Source organism: Rana temporaria, chromosome 8 (genome assembly GCF_905171775.1).
Source record: "Rana temporaria chromosome 8, aRanTem1.1, whole genome shotgun sequence".
NCBI lineage: Eukaryota > Metazoa > Chordata > Amphibia > Anura > Ranidae > Rana > Rana temporaria.
Genome location: NC_053496.1, coordinates 11,508,089 through 11,520,588, shown reverse-complemented (window position 1 = coordinate 11,520,588; position 12,500 = coordinate 11,508,089). Strand labels below are relative to the sequence as shown.

Genomic DNA, 12,500 nt, shown 5'->3' with positions numbered 1-12,500 from the left:
AGAGACGCAGGGGGGGGAAAGAAGCGAAAGGAGAGACGAAAGGGGGGGGGGAAGCAGAAGAAGAGACGCGAGGGGGGGGAGAAGCAGAAGAAGAGACGCAGAAAGAGAAGGAGAGAGACGCGGAGGGGAGAAGGAGAGACACGCGGAGGGGAGAAGGAGAGAGACGCGGAGGGGAGAAGGAGAGACACGCGGAGGGGAGAAGGAGAGACACGCGGAGGGGAGAAGGAGAGACACGCGGAGGGGAGAAGGAGAGACACGCGGAGGGGAGAAGCGGGGGAGGAGAGAAACGCGGAGGGGAGAAGCGGGGGAGGAGAGAAACGCGGAGGGGAGAAGCGGGGGAGGAGAGAGACGGGGAGGAGAGACACGCGGAGGGGAGAAGGAGAGACACGCGGAGGGGAGAAGGAGAGACACGCGGAGGGGAGAAGGAGAGACACGCGGAGGGGAGAAGGAGAGACACGCGGAGGGGAGAAGGAGAGACACGCGGAGGGGAGAAGCGGGGGAGGAGAGAGACGGGGAGGGGAGGAGAGAGACGGGGAGGGGAGGAGAGAGACGGGGAGGGGAGGAGAGAGACGGGGAGGGGAGGAGAGAGACGCGGAGGGGAGAAGGAGAGAGACGCGGAGGGGAGAAGGAGAGAGACGAGGAGGGGAGAAGGAGAGAGACGAGGAGGGGAGAAGGAGAGAGACGAGGAGGGGAGAAGCAGAAAAAGAGAGGCAGAAAGGGGGGGGAGAAGAAGCGGATGGAGAGACGCAGGGGGGGGAAAGAAGCGAAAGGAGAGACGAAAGGGGGGGGGGGGGGCAGAAGAAGAGACGCGAGGGGGGGGGGGGAAGCAGAAGAAGAGACGCAGAAAGAGAAGGAGAGAGACGCGGAGGGGAGAAGGAGAGAGACGCGGAGGGGAGAAGGAGAGACACGCGGAGGGGAGAAGGAGAGACACGCGGAGGGGAGAAGGAGAGACACGCGGAGGGGAGAAGCGGGGGAGGAGAGAAACGCGGAGGGGAGAAGCGGGGGAGGAGAGAAACGCGGAGGGGAGAAGCGGGGGAGGAGAGAAACGCGGAGGGGAGAAGCGGGGGAGGAGAGAGACGCGGAGGAGAGAGACGGGGAGGAGAGAGACGCGGAGGGGAGAAGGAGAGACACGCGGAGGGGAGAAGGAGAGACACGCGGAGGGGAGAAGGAGAGACACGCGGAGGGGAGAAGGAGAGACACGCGGAGGGGAGAAGGAGAGAAACGCGGAGGGGAGAAGCGGGGGAGGAGAGAGACGCGGAGGGGAGGAGAGAGACGCGGAGGGGAGGAGAGAGACGCGGAGGGGAGGAGAGAGACGGGGAGGAGAGAGACGCGGAGGGGAGAAGGAGAGAGACGCGGAGGGGAGAAGGAGAGAGACGAGGAGGGGAGAAGGAGAGAGACGCGGAGGGGAGAAGGAGAGAGACGAGGAGGGGAGAAGGAGAGAGACGAGGAGGGGAGAAGGAGAGAGACGAGGAGGGGAGAAGGAGAGAGACGAGGAGGGGAGAAGGAGAGAGACGAGGAGGGGAGAAGGAGAGAGACGAGGAGGGGAGAAGGAGAGAGACGAGGAGGGGAGAAGGAGAGAGACGAGGAGGGGAGAAGGAGAGAGACGAGGAGGGGAGAAGGAGAGAGACGAGGAGGGGAGAAGGAGAGAGACGCGGAGGGGAGAAGGAGAGAGACGCGGAGGGGAGAAGGAGAGAGACGCGGAGGGGAGAAGGAGAGAGACGCGGAGGGGAGAAGGAGAGAGACGCGGAGGGGAGAAGGAGAGAGACGCGGAGGGGAGAAGGAGAGAGACGCGGAGGGGAGAAGGAGAGAGACGCGGAGGGGAGAAGGAGAGAGACGCGGAGGGGAGAAGGAGAGAGACGCGGAGGGGAGAAGGAGAGAGACGCGGAGGGGAGAAGGAGAGAGACGAGGAGGGGAGAAGGAGAGAGACGAGGAGGGGAGAAGGAGAGAGACGAGGAGGGGAGAAGGAGAGAGACGCGGAGGGGAGAAGGAGAGAGACGCGGAGGGGAGAAGGAGAGAGACGCGGAGGGGAGAAGGAGAGAGACGCGGAGGGGAGACGCGGAGGGGAGAAGGAGAGAGACGCGGAGGGGAGAAGGAGAGAGACGCGGAGGGGAGAAGGAGAGAGACGCGGAGGGGAGAAGGAGAGAGACGCGGAGGGGAGAAGGAGAGAGACGCGGAGGGGAGAAGGAGAGAGACGCGGAGGGGAGAAGGAGAGAGACGCGGAGGGGAGAAGGAGAGAGACGCGGAGGGGAGAAGGAGAGAGACGCGGAGGGGAGAAGGAGAGAGACGCGGAGGGGAGAAGGAGAGAGACGCGGCGGGGAGAAGGAGAGAGACGCGGCGGGGAGAAGGAGAGAGACGCGGCGGGGAGAAGGAGAGAGACGCGGCGGGGAGAAGGAGAGAGACGCGGCGGGGAGAAGGAGAGAGACGCGGCGGGGAGAAGGAGAGAGACGCGGCGGGGAGAAGGAGAGAGACGCGGAGGGGAGAAGGAGAGAGACGCGGCGGGGAAAAGGAGAGAGACGCGGAGGGGAGAAGCGGGGAGGAGAGAGACGCGGAGGGGAGAAGGAGAGAGACGCGGAGGGGAGAAGGAGAGAGACGAGGAGGGGAGAAGGAGAGAGACGCGGAGGGGAGAAGGAGAGAGACGAGGAGGGGAGAAGGAGAGAGACGCGGAGGGGAGAAGGAGAGAGACGCGGAGGGGAGAAGGAGAGAGACGCGGAGGGGAGAAGGAGAGAGACGCGGAGGGGGGAAGGAGAGAGACGCGGAGGGGGGAAGGAGAGAGACGCGGAGGGGAGAAGGAGAGAGACGAGGAGGGGAAAAGGAGAGAGACGCGGAGGGGGGGAAGGAGAGAGACGCGGAGGGGAGAAGGAGAGAGACGCGGAGGGGGGAAGGAGAGAGACGCGGAGGGGAGAAGGAGAGAGACGCGGAGGGGAGAAGGAGAGAGACGCGGAGGAGAGAAGGAGAGAGACGCGGAGGGGAGGAGGGGAGAGACGCGGGGTATTCGGGAGGTCTCATCTCTGGATCCTATGACGGACAGGTCTCTGAACACTTTTTGTAGCTGCTGACTTTTAATAAAAGAAATGTGTATTTGTGTGAAAATGATAAGAATGTGATGTATGTGAAGTGCTGTCATTCAGGGTGACAGGTGAGACTTGTCCTGGGCCGGAAGGGGGTGACAGGTGAGACTTGTCCTGGGCCGGAAGGGGGTGACAGGTGAGACTTGTCCTGGGCCGGAAGGGGGTGACAGGTGAGACTTGTCCTGGGCCGGAAGGGGGTGACAGTGTCCGGTGTTGAAGGGGTATTTCTTATTTCGGACATTAGAGAGGAGTATAGCGGACCTCCTGCTCTGTATGGCGGGTTTCATCTCCTATATCCTCCCCCACTCACCTGTAGTCCACGTTGTCACCACTCAATCAGCCGGCTCAGACCTCCCAGTGACCCGGAAGTGGGTGTGGCCGGCCAATGTCTTTTTCCGCTCGGACGTCGCAGTGATGACGTCACTTCCCCTGAAACGCATATTATGGGGCGTGGTTAGTGTGGAAGGGGCGCACTGTGATGGTTGTGTTCTGGGGAGAAATGGGTGTGGCTCGATTCATTACTTCACTCCGCCCACATGTTACATATGACAGGGCCGTGTATATTGAGGCGGGGTCAGATATTAGTAGTAGGAGGGGAACTATATTAGTGATGTTAGTATCGCGCTGTAATCTTTACAAGGTCATGTGACTCCTAGTAGCCCCGCCCCCTCCAGCCACCCTTTCCCTTCCACGTGAGTCAGGCGGCGGTATCACTGGCGGGGCGGGGATTATGAAATCACGGAGGGCAGATTTGGATTGATAGGTGCATCTTCCAATCAGCATCGGACCTCCGCCTCTAAAGTCTTTAGCCAATCACAGATCAAGAAGCAAGGAGGGCGCTAAAGGGCGAAGCGTTTGACCAATAGACGCGATGGAAATGGTGATGAGCGTAGCAGGCGGCCAATGAGCGTGTGGATTATGCAACAGAGTGTGCCCGCCTACAGGGGACGCCCAATGGTCGCGGGGTGGGTGTGTCTCTAGGCCCCTCTTCTCGGTGGCGCCACCACGGCGGTGTCGGGTGGTTCTGACATCCAAGAGCGGCGCTCAGGGGCCCGGACCGGCGGCCAAGAGCAGCCCGGAGACTGTACTATGGAACTGGAAGCCGTGCTGAAGGAGCGGGGCGCCTCGGCTGGGGATCCGGCCCTCATGCTGGGAGCCTGGGTCAAACGTGGCTGGCCGACCGGGCCCGAGCCGGAACTGAGCAGCCGCGCCGCCCCCGAGGGAGGCCGAGTCCCCGAGCTGGAGTACGAGGGGCTGCCCGAGGGATCTACCGTCACCACACACATGATGGCCGGAGCCGTGGCCGGGATTATGGAGCATTGCCTCATGTACCCTGTGGACTGTGTGAAGGTGAGGAGGAAGGGCTATCACTAAGGGGGAGGAGACAATACTGAGGGGATGGGGGGGATTATGGAGCATTGCCTGATGTGGAGGGGGGCATCACTGAGAGGGAGGGGTCATCACTGTAGGGTGGAGCTATCATGGGGGAGGGGTCATCACAAGGGCATAGCCATCACTCTGGGAGGAGCTATCATGGGGAGGAGCCATCACTAGGGAGGAGCTATCATGGGGGAGGGGTCATCACAAGGGAATAGCCATCACTCTGGGAGGAGCCATTAGTAGGGAGGAGCTATCATGGGAAGGGGTCATCACTAGGGAGGAGCTATCATGGGGGAGGGGTCATCACAAGGGAATAGCCATCACTCTGGGAGGAGCCATTAGTAGGGAGGAGCTATCATGGGGGAGGGGTCATCACAAGGGAATAGCCATCACTCTGGGAGGAGCTATCATGGGAAGGGGTAATTACTAGAGAGGAGCTATCATGGGGAGGGGTCATCACTAGGGAGGAGCTATCATGGGGAGGGGTCATCACTAGGGAGGAGCTATCATGGGGGAGGGGTCATCACTAGGGAGGAGCTATCATGGGGGAGGGGTCATCACTAGGGAGGAGCTATCATGGGGGAGGGGTCATCACTAGGGAGGAGCTATCATGGGGGAGGGGTCATCACTAGGGAGGAGCTATCATGGGGGAGGGGTCATCACAAGGGAATAGCCATCACTCTGGGAGGAGCCATTAGTAGGGAGGAGCTATCATGGGAAGGGGTCATCACTAGGGAGGAGCTATCATGGGGGAGGGGTCATCACAAGGGAATAGCCATCACTCTGGGAGGAGCCATTAGTAGGGAGGAGCTATCATGGGAAGGGGTCATCACTAGGGAGGAGCTATCATGGGGGAGGGGTCATCACAAGGGAATAGCCATCACTCTGGGAGGAGCCATCACTAGGGAGGAGCTATCATGGGAAGGGGTCATCACTAGGGAGGAGCTATCATGGGGGAGGGGTCATCACTAGGGAGGAGTTATCATGGGGGAGGAGTTATCACACTAGGGAGGAGCAATCATGGGAGGGGTCATTACTAGGGAGGAGTTATCATGGGGGAGGGGCCATCACTCTACGGATGAGCTATTACTAGGGAGGGGCTATCACTCTAGGGAGGAGCTAGCACTATAGGGTGGAGCTTTCACTGGGGAGGTGCCATCACTCTAGGGAGGAGTAATCACTAGGGTATGAGCCATCACTGTAGGGAGGGGGAGGTGCCATCACTGTAGTGAGGAGCAATCGCTAGGGGAGGAGCCATCACTTTAGGGAGGAGTTGGACCCCCCCCCCCCCTCTACAGTGATTGCTCACCCCTACAGTGATGGCTCCCCTCTACAGTGATATCACTGGGGGGGCTGCAGGAACTATCACTAGGGGAGGAGTTGGCATTGTAGGAATTATGAGGGGGTGGAACATCACTGAGGGAGGGGCAGAGTCATCTCTGAATAGGGAGGAGCTATCACTGAGGGAGGGGGAGGAGTTATCCCTATAGGAAGGAGCTATCAGTGGGGGATTAGTCATCACTGTAGGGAGGAGCTTTCACTGTGGAGAGGAGAATGTCTGTCTGAGGGAGGGGAGGAGCCATCACTGAGTAAGGAGGCTCTATCAGTAGGGATGAGGAGGTGTCATCACTGTAGGGAGGAGCTATCAGTAGGGGCGGAGCCATCACTGAGGGAGGGGGAGGAGTCATCACAGGTGACACTACACTAAGCTGTGTTCCCTGATTACTTGTATAGAGGTCTCCATTACACTGCATTTGTTTTGTTTTGTTAATTGGTTGATCGATGTGACGCACATAATACAAGGTCCGGATATAATCGTCTAGACATTTAGGCCCCTTTCGCATTGAGGCGTTTTTCATGCGGTACAGCGCTAAAAATAGCGCTGCTATACCGCATGAAAAAACCTGCCCTGTAGTGTTGAATGTGAAAGCCCGAAGGCTTTCACACTGAAGCGGTTGGCTAGCAGGAGCGCACTAAAAGTCCTGCTAGCCGCATCTTTACCGCGGTATAGGAGCGATGTGTTCACCGATCCTATACCGCGCCTTCCCATTGAAATCAATGTGAAAGCGCGGTAATACCGCCCACAACGCGTGCGGTATTAACCCTTTTTCGGACGCTAGCGGGGGTTAAAACCTCACCGCTAGCGCCCGAATATCGCGGTAAATACGACGGTATAGCCGCACTACAAATAGCGCGGCTACACCGTCACTGCGGCTCCACGCGTCAATGTGAAAGAGGTTTAAGGGCCAGATTCACAGAAGTACGCCGGCGTATCTACTGATACACCGGCGTATTTTCAAATTTCCCGCGTCGTATCTTAAGTTTGAATCTTCAAACCAAGATACGACGGCTTCTGGCTTCGATCCGACAGGCATACGGCTTCGTACGCCTTCGGATCTTAGATGCAATTCTTCGGCGCCCGCTGGGTGGAGTTTGCGTCGTTTTCCGCGTCGGGTATGCTAATTAGCTTTTTCCGTCGATCCACGAACGTACAAGCGGGCGTCGCATTCTCTTACGACGTCGCTAGTCGGCTTTTCCCAGCGTATAGTTAAAGCTGCTATTTTGCGGTGTATAGATAGACCTGCCATGTTAAACTATGGCCGTCGTTCCCGCGTCGAATTTAGATTTTTTATTTTTTTTGCGCAAGTCGTCGTCAATAGGAAAGGACGTAACTCACGTCTACGTTCAAAAAATTAAATCGGTGCGACGTCATTTCGCGCAAAGCACGGCGGGAAATGTCGAAATGGAGCATGCGCATTTCAATCGGCGCGGGGACGCGCTTCATTTAAATGAATCGCGCCCCCTACCCGCCCAATTTGAAATGCGCGCCGAGAAATTCACTACGCCGCCGTAACTTACAGGGCGAAATCTTCCTGGATTCGAAATTCCGGCAGGTAAGATGCGGCGTAGCGTATCTCTGATACGCTGCGCCAGGGCAATTCTTTGTGAATCTGGCCCTTAGGCTCCATTCACACCTGAGCGTATCCATTTACTGGCTATATATATATATATATATATATATACACATACATACATACATACATACATACATACATTTTTTTGCAGCTTTTTTTTTTTTTTTTTTTTAAGTGTATGTATTGCAAACGATTTCCAGCTTCAGGTGTTTGTTTAGCCAATAGAAAGCACTGAGGGGGAGGGGAAATTGGGGGCGGAGAGCTGCTATTTGAGCGTTTTTTTTCTGCCAAAGTTGGGCGTTTCTTTCGAAGTCTTTGGAGCCAAAAACACTTGGTGTTCTGCCAGAAAGAACCTCCTGTACTTTATTTTTTACTTCTTTTGAGCTGAATGAATTTTGCTTCAGGCGACAATGCCAACCCAGTATAGCGTGCCGGGCCTTCCGGTGTCGCTGGCGATGTAAGTAAACCCACAACTGTCTGTATCCAGAGGAAGAATTGCCATGGTAAGCGCCAAGGAGTTGGGTGTCACTGAGGTCCAAACCGGAAATTACGTTTCCAAGAAGGAAGCGGCCAGCGTGGAACGCAAATGTCCCTGTTGCCGTGACTACTGTTTTCTCGCGCATGCCTTTTGTTAAGGCACTCTATACGCTGGGTTGGCATTGCACCGCGGCATCCATGGTCGGCGTCCCACATTTGGTTCCTCCCGGTCTGACACGGTATAACCCATCGGTGCCCTAACCAGCTTCACAGCCGGTGTGGTAACAGAAATCCGACCATAATTTGTACTCTTTATAATCTTTATTGCAATAGATTGCCAGCGAGTTCATTTAGCGCACATGTGGAATCGGCCACCGCCCCGCTCGCCCCTGGTCCCGACGCGGGTGCGATCGCCGCCGGGCCCCCCTGTGATCGCTCGTTACAGAGCGGGAACCGGGAGCTGTGTGTGTAAACGCACAGCTCCCGGTCCTGTCAGGGGAGAAATGCTGATCTTCTGTTCATACAATGGATGAACAGCGATCAGTTGCTTCCCCTAGTGAGGCCACCCCCCTACAGTAAGAACACACCCAGGGAACATACTTAACTCCTTCCCCGCCCCCTAGTGTTAACCCCTTCCCTGCCAGTGGCATTTTTATAGTAATCCAATGCATTCTTATAGCACTGATCGCTATAAAAATGCCAATGGTCCCAAAAATGTGTCAAAAGTGTCCGCCATATTGTTGCAGTACCGATAAAAATCGCTGATCGCCGCCATCAATAGTAAAAAAATAAAAATGCCAAAACTATCCCCCATTTTGTAAACGCTATAACTTTTGCGCAAACCAATCAAACGCTTATTGCGATATTTTTCGGGAAAAAAATTGTAGAAGAGTACGTATCGGCCTAAACTGAGGAAGCTCGGGTCGGCTCTATTCGGCGCCGAATAAAGCCGACCCGAGCTTCTTTCGGGAAGTCGTGACGCGCTGTGTGCGCTGTCGTTTAGAATGTCAATCAATTGGCATGTCAATAGGAACGCCCACTCCCGCGGGATTCCCTACCCGGAAGCCGCGGGGAATTCTAAGGCTAAACGCTATCTACGGCCCAAAAAAAAAAGTCAGTGTCATTTTATTTGCAGAACTGGGCTGGATGTAGTGTTAGAATTTTTTTATAGGGTGAACCTCCCCTTTAAGTAAAAAAAAATGCATTTTTTTTTTCAAAATTGTCGCTATATTTTTGTTTATAGCGCAAAAAATTAAACCCGCAGAGGTGATCAAATACCACCAAAAGAAAGCTCTATTTGTGGGGAAAAAAGGACGTCAATTTTGTTTGTGAGCCACGTCGCACGACCACGCAATTGTCAGTTAAAGCGACGCAGTGCTGAATCGCAAAAAGTGGCCCGGTCATTGAGCAGCAATATGGTCCGGAGCTGAAGTGGTTAAATAATGGCAGTGTGTACTGACGCCTAATTAACATGAGTTTGAATGTCATTGCTTAATTCTGAACACACCCATTTTCACACTTATGCAACCACATTATTTCTATTTTTTTTTTTTTTTTTTACCCAATTGAGTTGTACGGTTAATGGGTCACATTTAAAGGTGGAGAAAGTTCTGAAATTATTAATCTTTGCGATTTTATATAATCTCAAACTTTTTCCACATTTTAATAACGGCCAAGTGGCTGCCAAGCCGTATTGGTTGATTTTTACAAGCGACCGTCCGCTCTAAAGAACAGTGCCAGGGTGATGCAGCTGCAAGCGCCACCCGGGTAAAACCGCTTGAAGCAATATCGGGTACGTTTGTGAAGATCGGCGGCCACCGATAATTGGTCAATCCCTAGTCAGGACTCTGTGCAGACCAGTCAAGTTTCTCCACCCCAAACTCGCTCATCCGTGTCTTTTTTATGGACCTTGCTTTGTGCACTGGTGTGCAGTCATATAGGAACAGGAAGGGGCCGTCCCCAAACTGTTCCCACAAAGTTGGGAGCATGAAATTGTCCAAAATGTCTTGGTATGCTGACGCCTTATGGCAGGGTTTGACAAATTTGCTTGGAATCTAGGAGCCAGCTAAAAAGTTAGGAGCCAAAAAACGCAACACCCGTCCTGCCAGGCTCGCGTGCAGAAGCCAACGCATATGTGAGTAGCGCCTGCATATGTAAGCGGTATTTAAACCACACATGTGAGGTATCGCTGAGATTGGTAGAGCGAGAGAAATAATTCTAGCCCTAGACCTCCTCTAACTCAAAACATGCAACCTGTATGCTAGGGGTGAGTATGGATATGTATAGGATAGGGTTGGGGGTTCCTGTCTCCTGGGGGTGAAGGTGTAGAAAGGGTTGGTGTTCCTGTCTCCTGGGGGTGTAGATGGGGTTCCTGTCTCCTGGGGGTGAGGGTGTACATAGGTTTGGGGTTTCTGTCTCCTGGGGGTTAAGGTGTAGATGGGGTTAGGGGTGAAGGTGTAGACATGGTTGGGGTTCCTGTCTCCTGGGGGTGAAGGTGTAGATGGGGTTGGGTCTCCTGGGGGTGAAGGTGTAGATACAGTTGGGGTTCCTCTCTCCTGGGGGTGAAGGTGTAGAAAGGGTTGGGGGTTCCTGTCTTCTGGGTGATGGCTATGAAATGTATAGGATAGGTTGGAGGGTTCCTGTCTACTGGGGGTGAAGGTGTACTTAGGGTTGAGGGTTCCTGTCTCCTGGGGGTGAAGGTGTAGATAGGGTTGAGGGTTCCTGTCTCCTGGGGGTGAAGGTGTAGAAAGGTTTGGGGTTCCTGTCTTCTGGGGGTGAAGGTGTAGAAAGGTTTGGGGTTCCTGTCATCTGGGGATGAAGGTGTAGAAAGGTTTGGGGTTCCTGTCTCCTGGGGGTGAAGGTGTAGAAAGGGCTGGGTGGTTCCTGTCTTCTGGGGGCGAAGGTGTACATAGGTTTGGGGTTCCTGTCTTCTGGGGGTGAAGGTGTAGAAAGGGCTGGAGGGTTCCTGTCTCCTGGGGGTGAAGGTGTTGATAGGTTTGGGGGTTCCTGTCTTCTGGGGGTGAAGGTGTAGAAAGGGCGGGGGGTTCCTGTCTCCTGGGGGTGAAGGTGTAGATAAGGTTTGGGGCTCCTGTCTCCTGGGGGTGAAGGTGTAGAAAGGGTTGGGGGTTCCTGTCTCCTGGGGGTGAAGGTGTAGAAAGGGTTTGGGGTTCCTGTCTCCTGGGGGTGAAGGTGTAGAAAGGGTTGGGGGTTCCTATCTTCTGGGCGATGGCTATGAAATGTATAGGATAGGTTGGAGGGTTCCTGTCTTCTGGGGGTGAAGGTGTAGATAGGGTTGGGGTTCCTGTCTCCTGGGGGTGAAGGTGTAGATAGGGTTTGGGGTTCCTGTCTCCTGGGGGTGAAGGTGTAGAAAGGGTTGGGGGTTCCTGTCTTCTGGGCGATGGCTATGAAATGTATAGGATAGGTTGGAGGGTTCCTGTTCTCTGGGGGTGAAGGTGTAGATAGGGTTGGGGTTCCTGTCTCCTGGGGGTGAAGGTGTAGATACGGTTGGGGGTTCCTGTCTCCGGGTGTGAAGGTGTAGAAAGGGTTGGGGTTCCTGTCTCCTGGGGGTGAAGGTGTATAAAGGCTTGGGGGTTCCTGTCTCCTGGGGGTGAAGGTGTAGATACGGTTGGGGGTTCCTGTCTCCGGGTGTGAAGGTGTTGATAGGGTTGGGGGTTCCTGTCTCCTGGGGGTGAAGGTGTGGTTGAGGGTTCCTGTCTCCGGGGCTGAAGGTGTAGATAGGGTTCCTGTCTCCTGGGGGTGAAGGTGTAGAAAGGGTTGGGGGTTCCTGTCTTCTGGGTGATGGCTATGAAATGTATAGGATAGGTTGGAGGGTTCCTGTCTCCTGGGGGTGAAGGTGTAGAAAGGGCTGGGTGGTTCCTGTCTTCTGGGGGGGGGGTAGCTATGAAATTGATGGGTTGGGGTTCCCATCTCCTGGGGGGTGGCTGTGAAATGAGATTGGGTGCCATTGTGACCCCCCCTCTTTATCTAAGGGCCTTCAGTGGGGCAGCCCAGATAGTTCATTGGCTGTGATGATGGTACAGATGAAGGTTCAGAGGAAGGAATGAATGGAGTGGCGGGGGAAGGAAGGAATGGAGTGGCGGGGGAAGGAAGGAATGGAGTGGCGGGGGAAGGAAGGAATGGAGTGGCGGGGGAAGGAAGGAATGGAGTGGCGGGGGAAGGAAGGAATGGAGTGGCGGGGGAAGGAAGGAATGGAGTGGCGGGGGAAGGAATGAATGGAGTGGCGGGGGAAGGAATGGAGTGGCGGGGGAAGGAATAGAGTGGCGGGGTAGATTCTCAGATGTCTTTTTCTCTTCCAGACCCGGATGCAAAGTCTGCAGCCTGATCCCGCCGCTCGCTACCGCAACGTGATGGAGGCCTTGTTCAAAATCATCCGCACGGAGGGATTCTGGAGGCCGATGCGAGGATTGAACGTTACAGCGATAGGAGCTGGGCCGGCACATGCCCTGTATTTTGCCTGCTATGAGAAACTGAAAAAGACAATGAGTGATGTCATCCGCCCCGGGGGCAATAGCCATATAGCTAACGGTATTGACAATTGTGCTTACCCCTCCCCCCCTCTGACTGTGCCACTGGAGCATTTACTAATCACACTGGGCCAGGAAATGCCCACCTAGCGTAGTCACCCCTAAATTCCTAGAAT

At 55.3% G+C, this 12,500-nt stretch overlaps 2 protein-coding genes across 2 annotated transcripts in view; one reads left to right on the top strand and one right to left on the bottom strand.

Annotated features, from left to right (window-relative positions):
- Window positions 1–3,484, bottom strand: part of ENTPD7 (ectonucleoside triphosphate diphosphohydrolase 7) — a gene marked incomplete in the record, with an annotated part of 38,213 nt that extends 34,729 nt beyond the window's left edge. Inside the window, 1 exon segment of the mRNA XM_040361295.1 lies at window positions 3,379–3,484.
- A 468-nt stretch (window positions 3,485–3,952) lies between these two features.
- The window catches only part of SLC25A28 (solute carrier family 25 member 28), a 15,789-nt gene continuing 7,241 nt past the window's right edge, over window positions 3,953–12,500 (top strand). Inside the window, exons 1-2 of the mRNA XM_040361297.1 lie at window positions 3,953–4,418; window positions 12,157–12,385. Coding sequence (XP_040217231.1) covers window positions 4,158–4,418; window positions 12,157–12,385 — 490 coding nt within the window. The 5' untranslated portion in view covers window positions 3,953–4,157. The remainder of the gene's footprint in view (window positions 4,419–12,156; window positions 12,386–12,500) is intronic.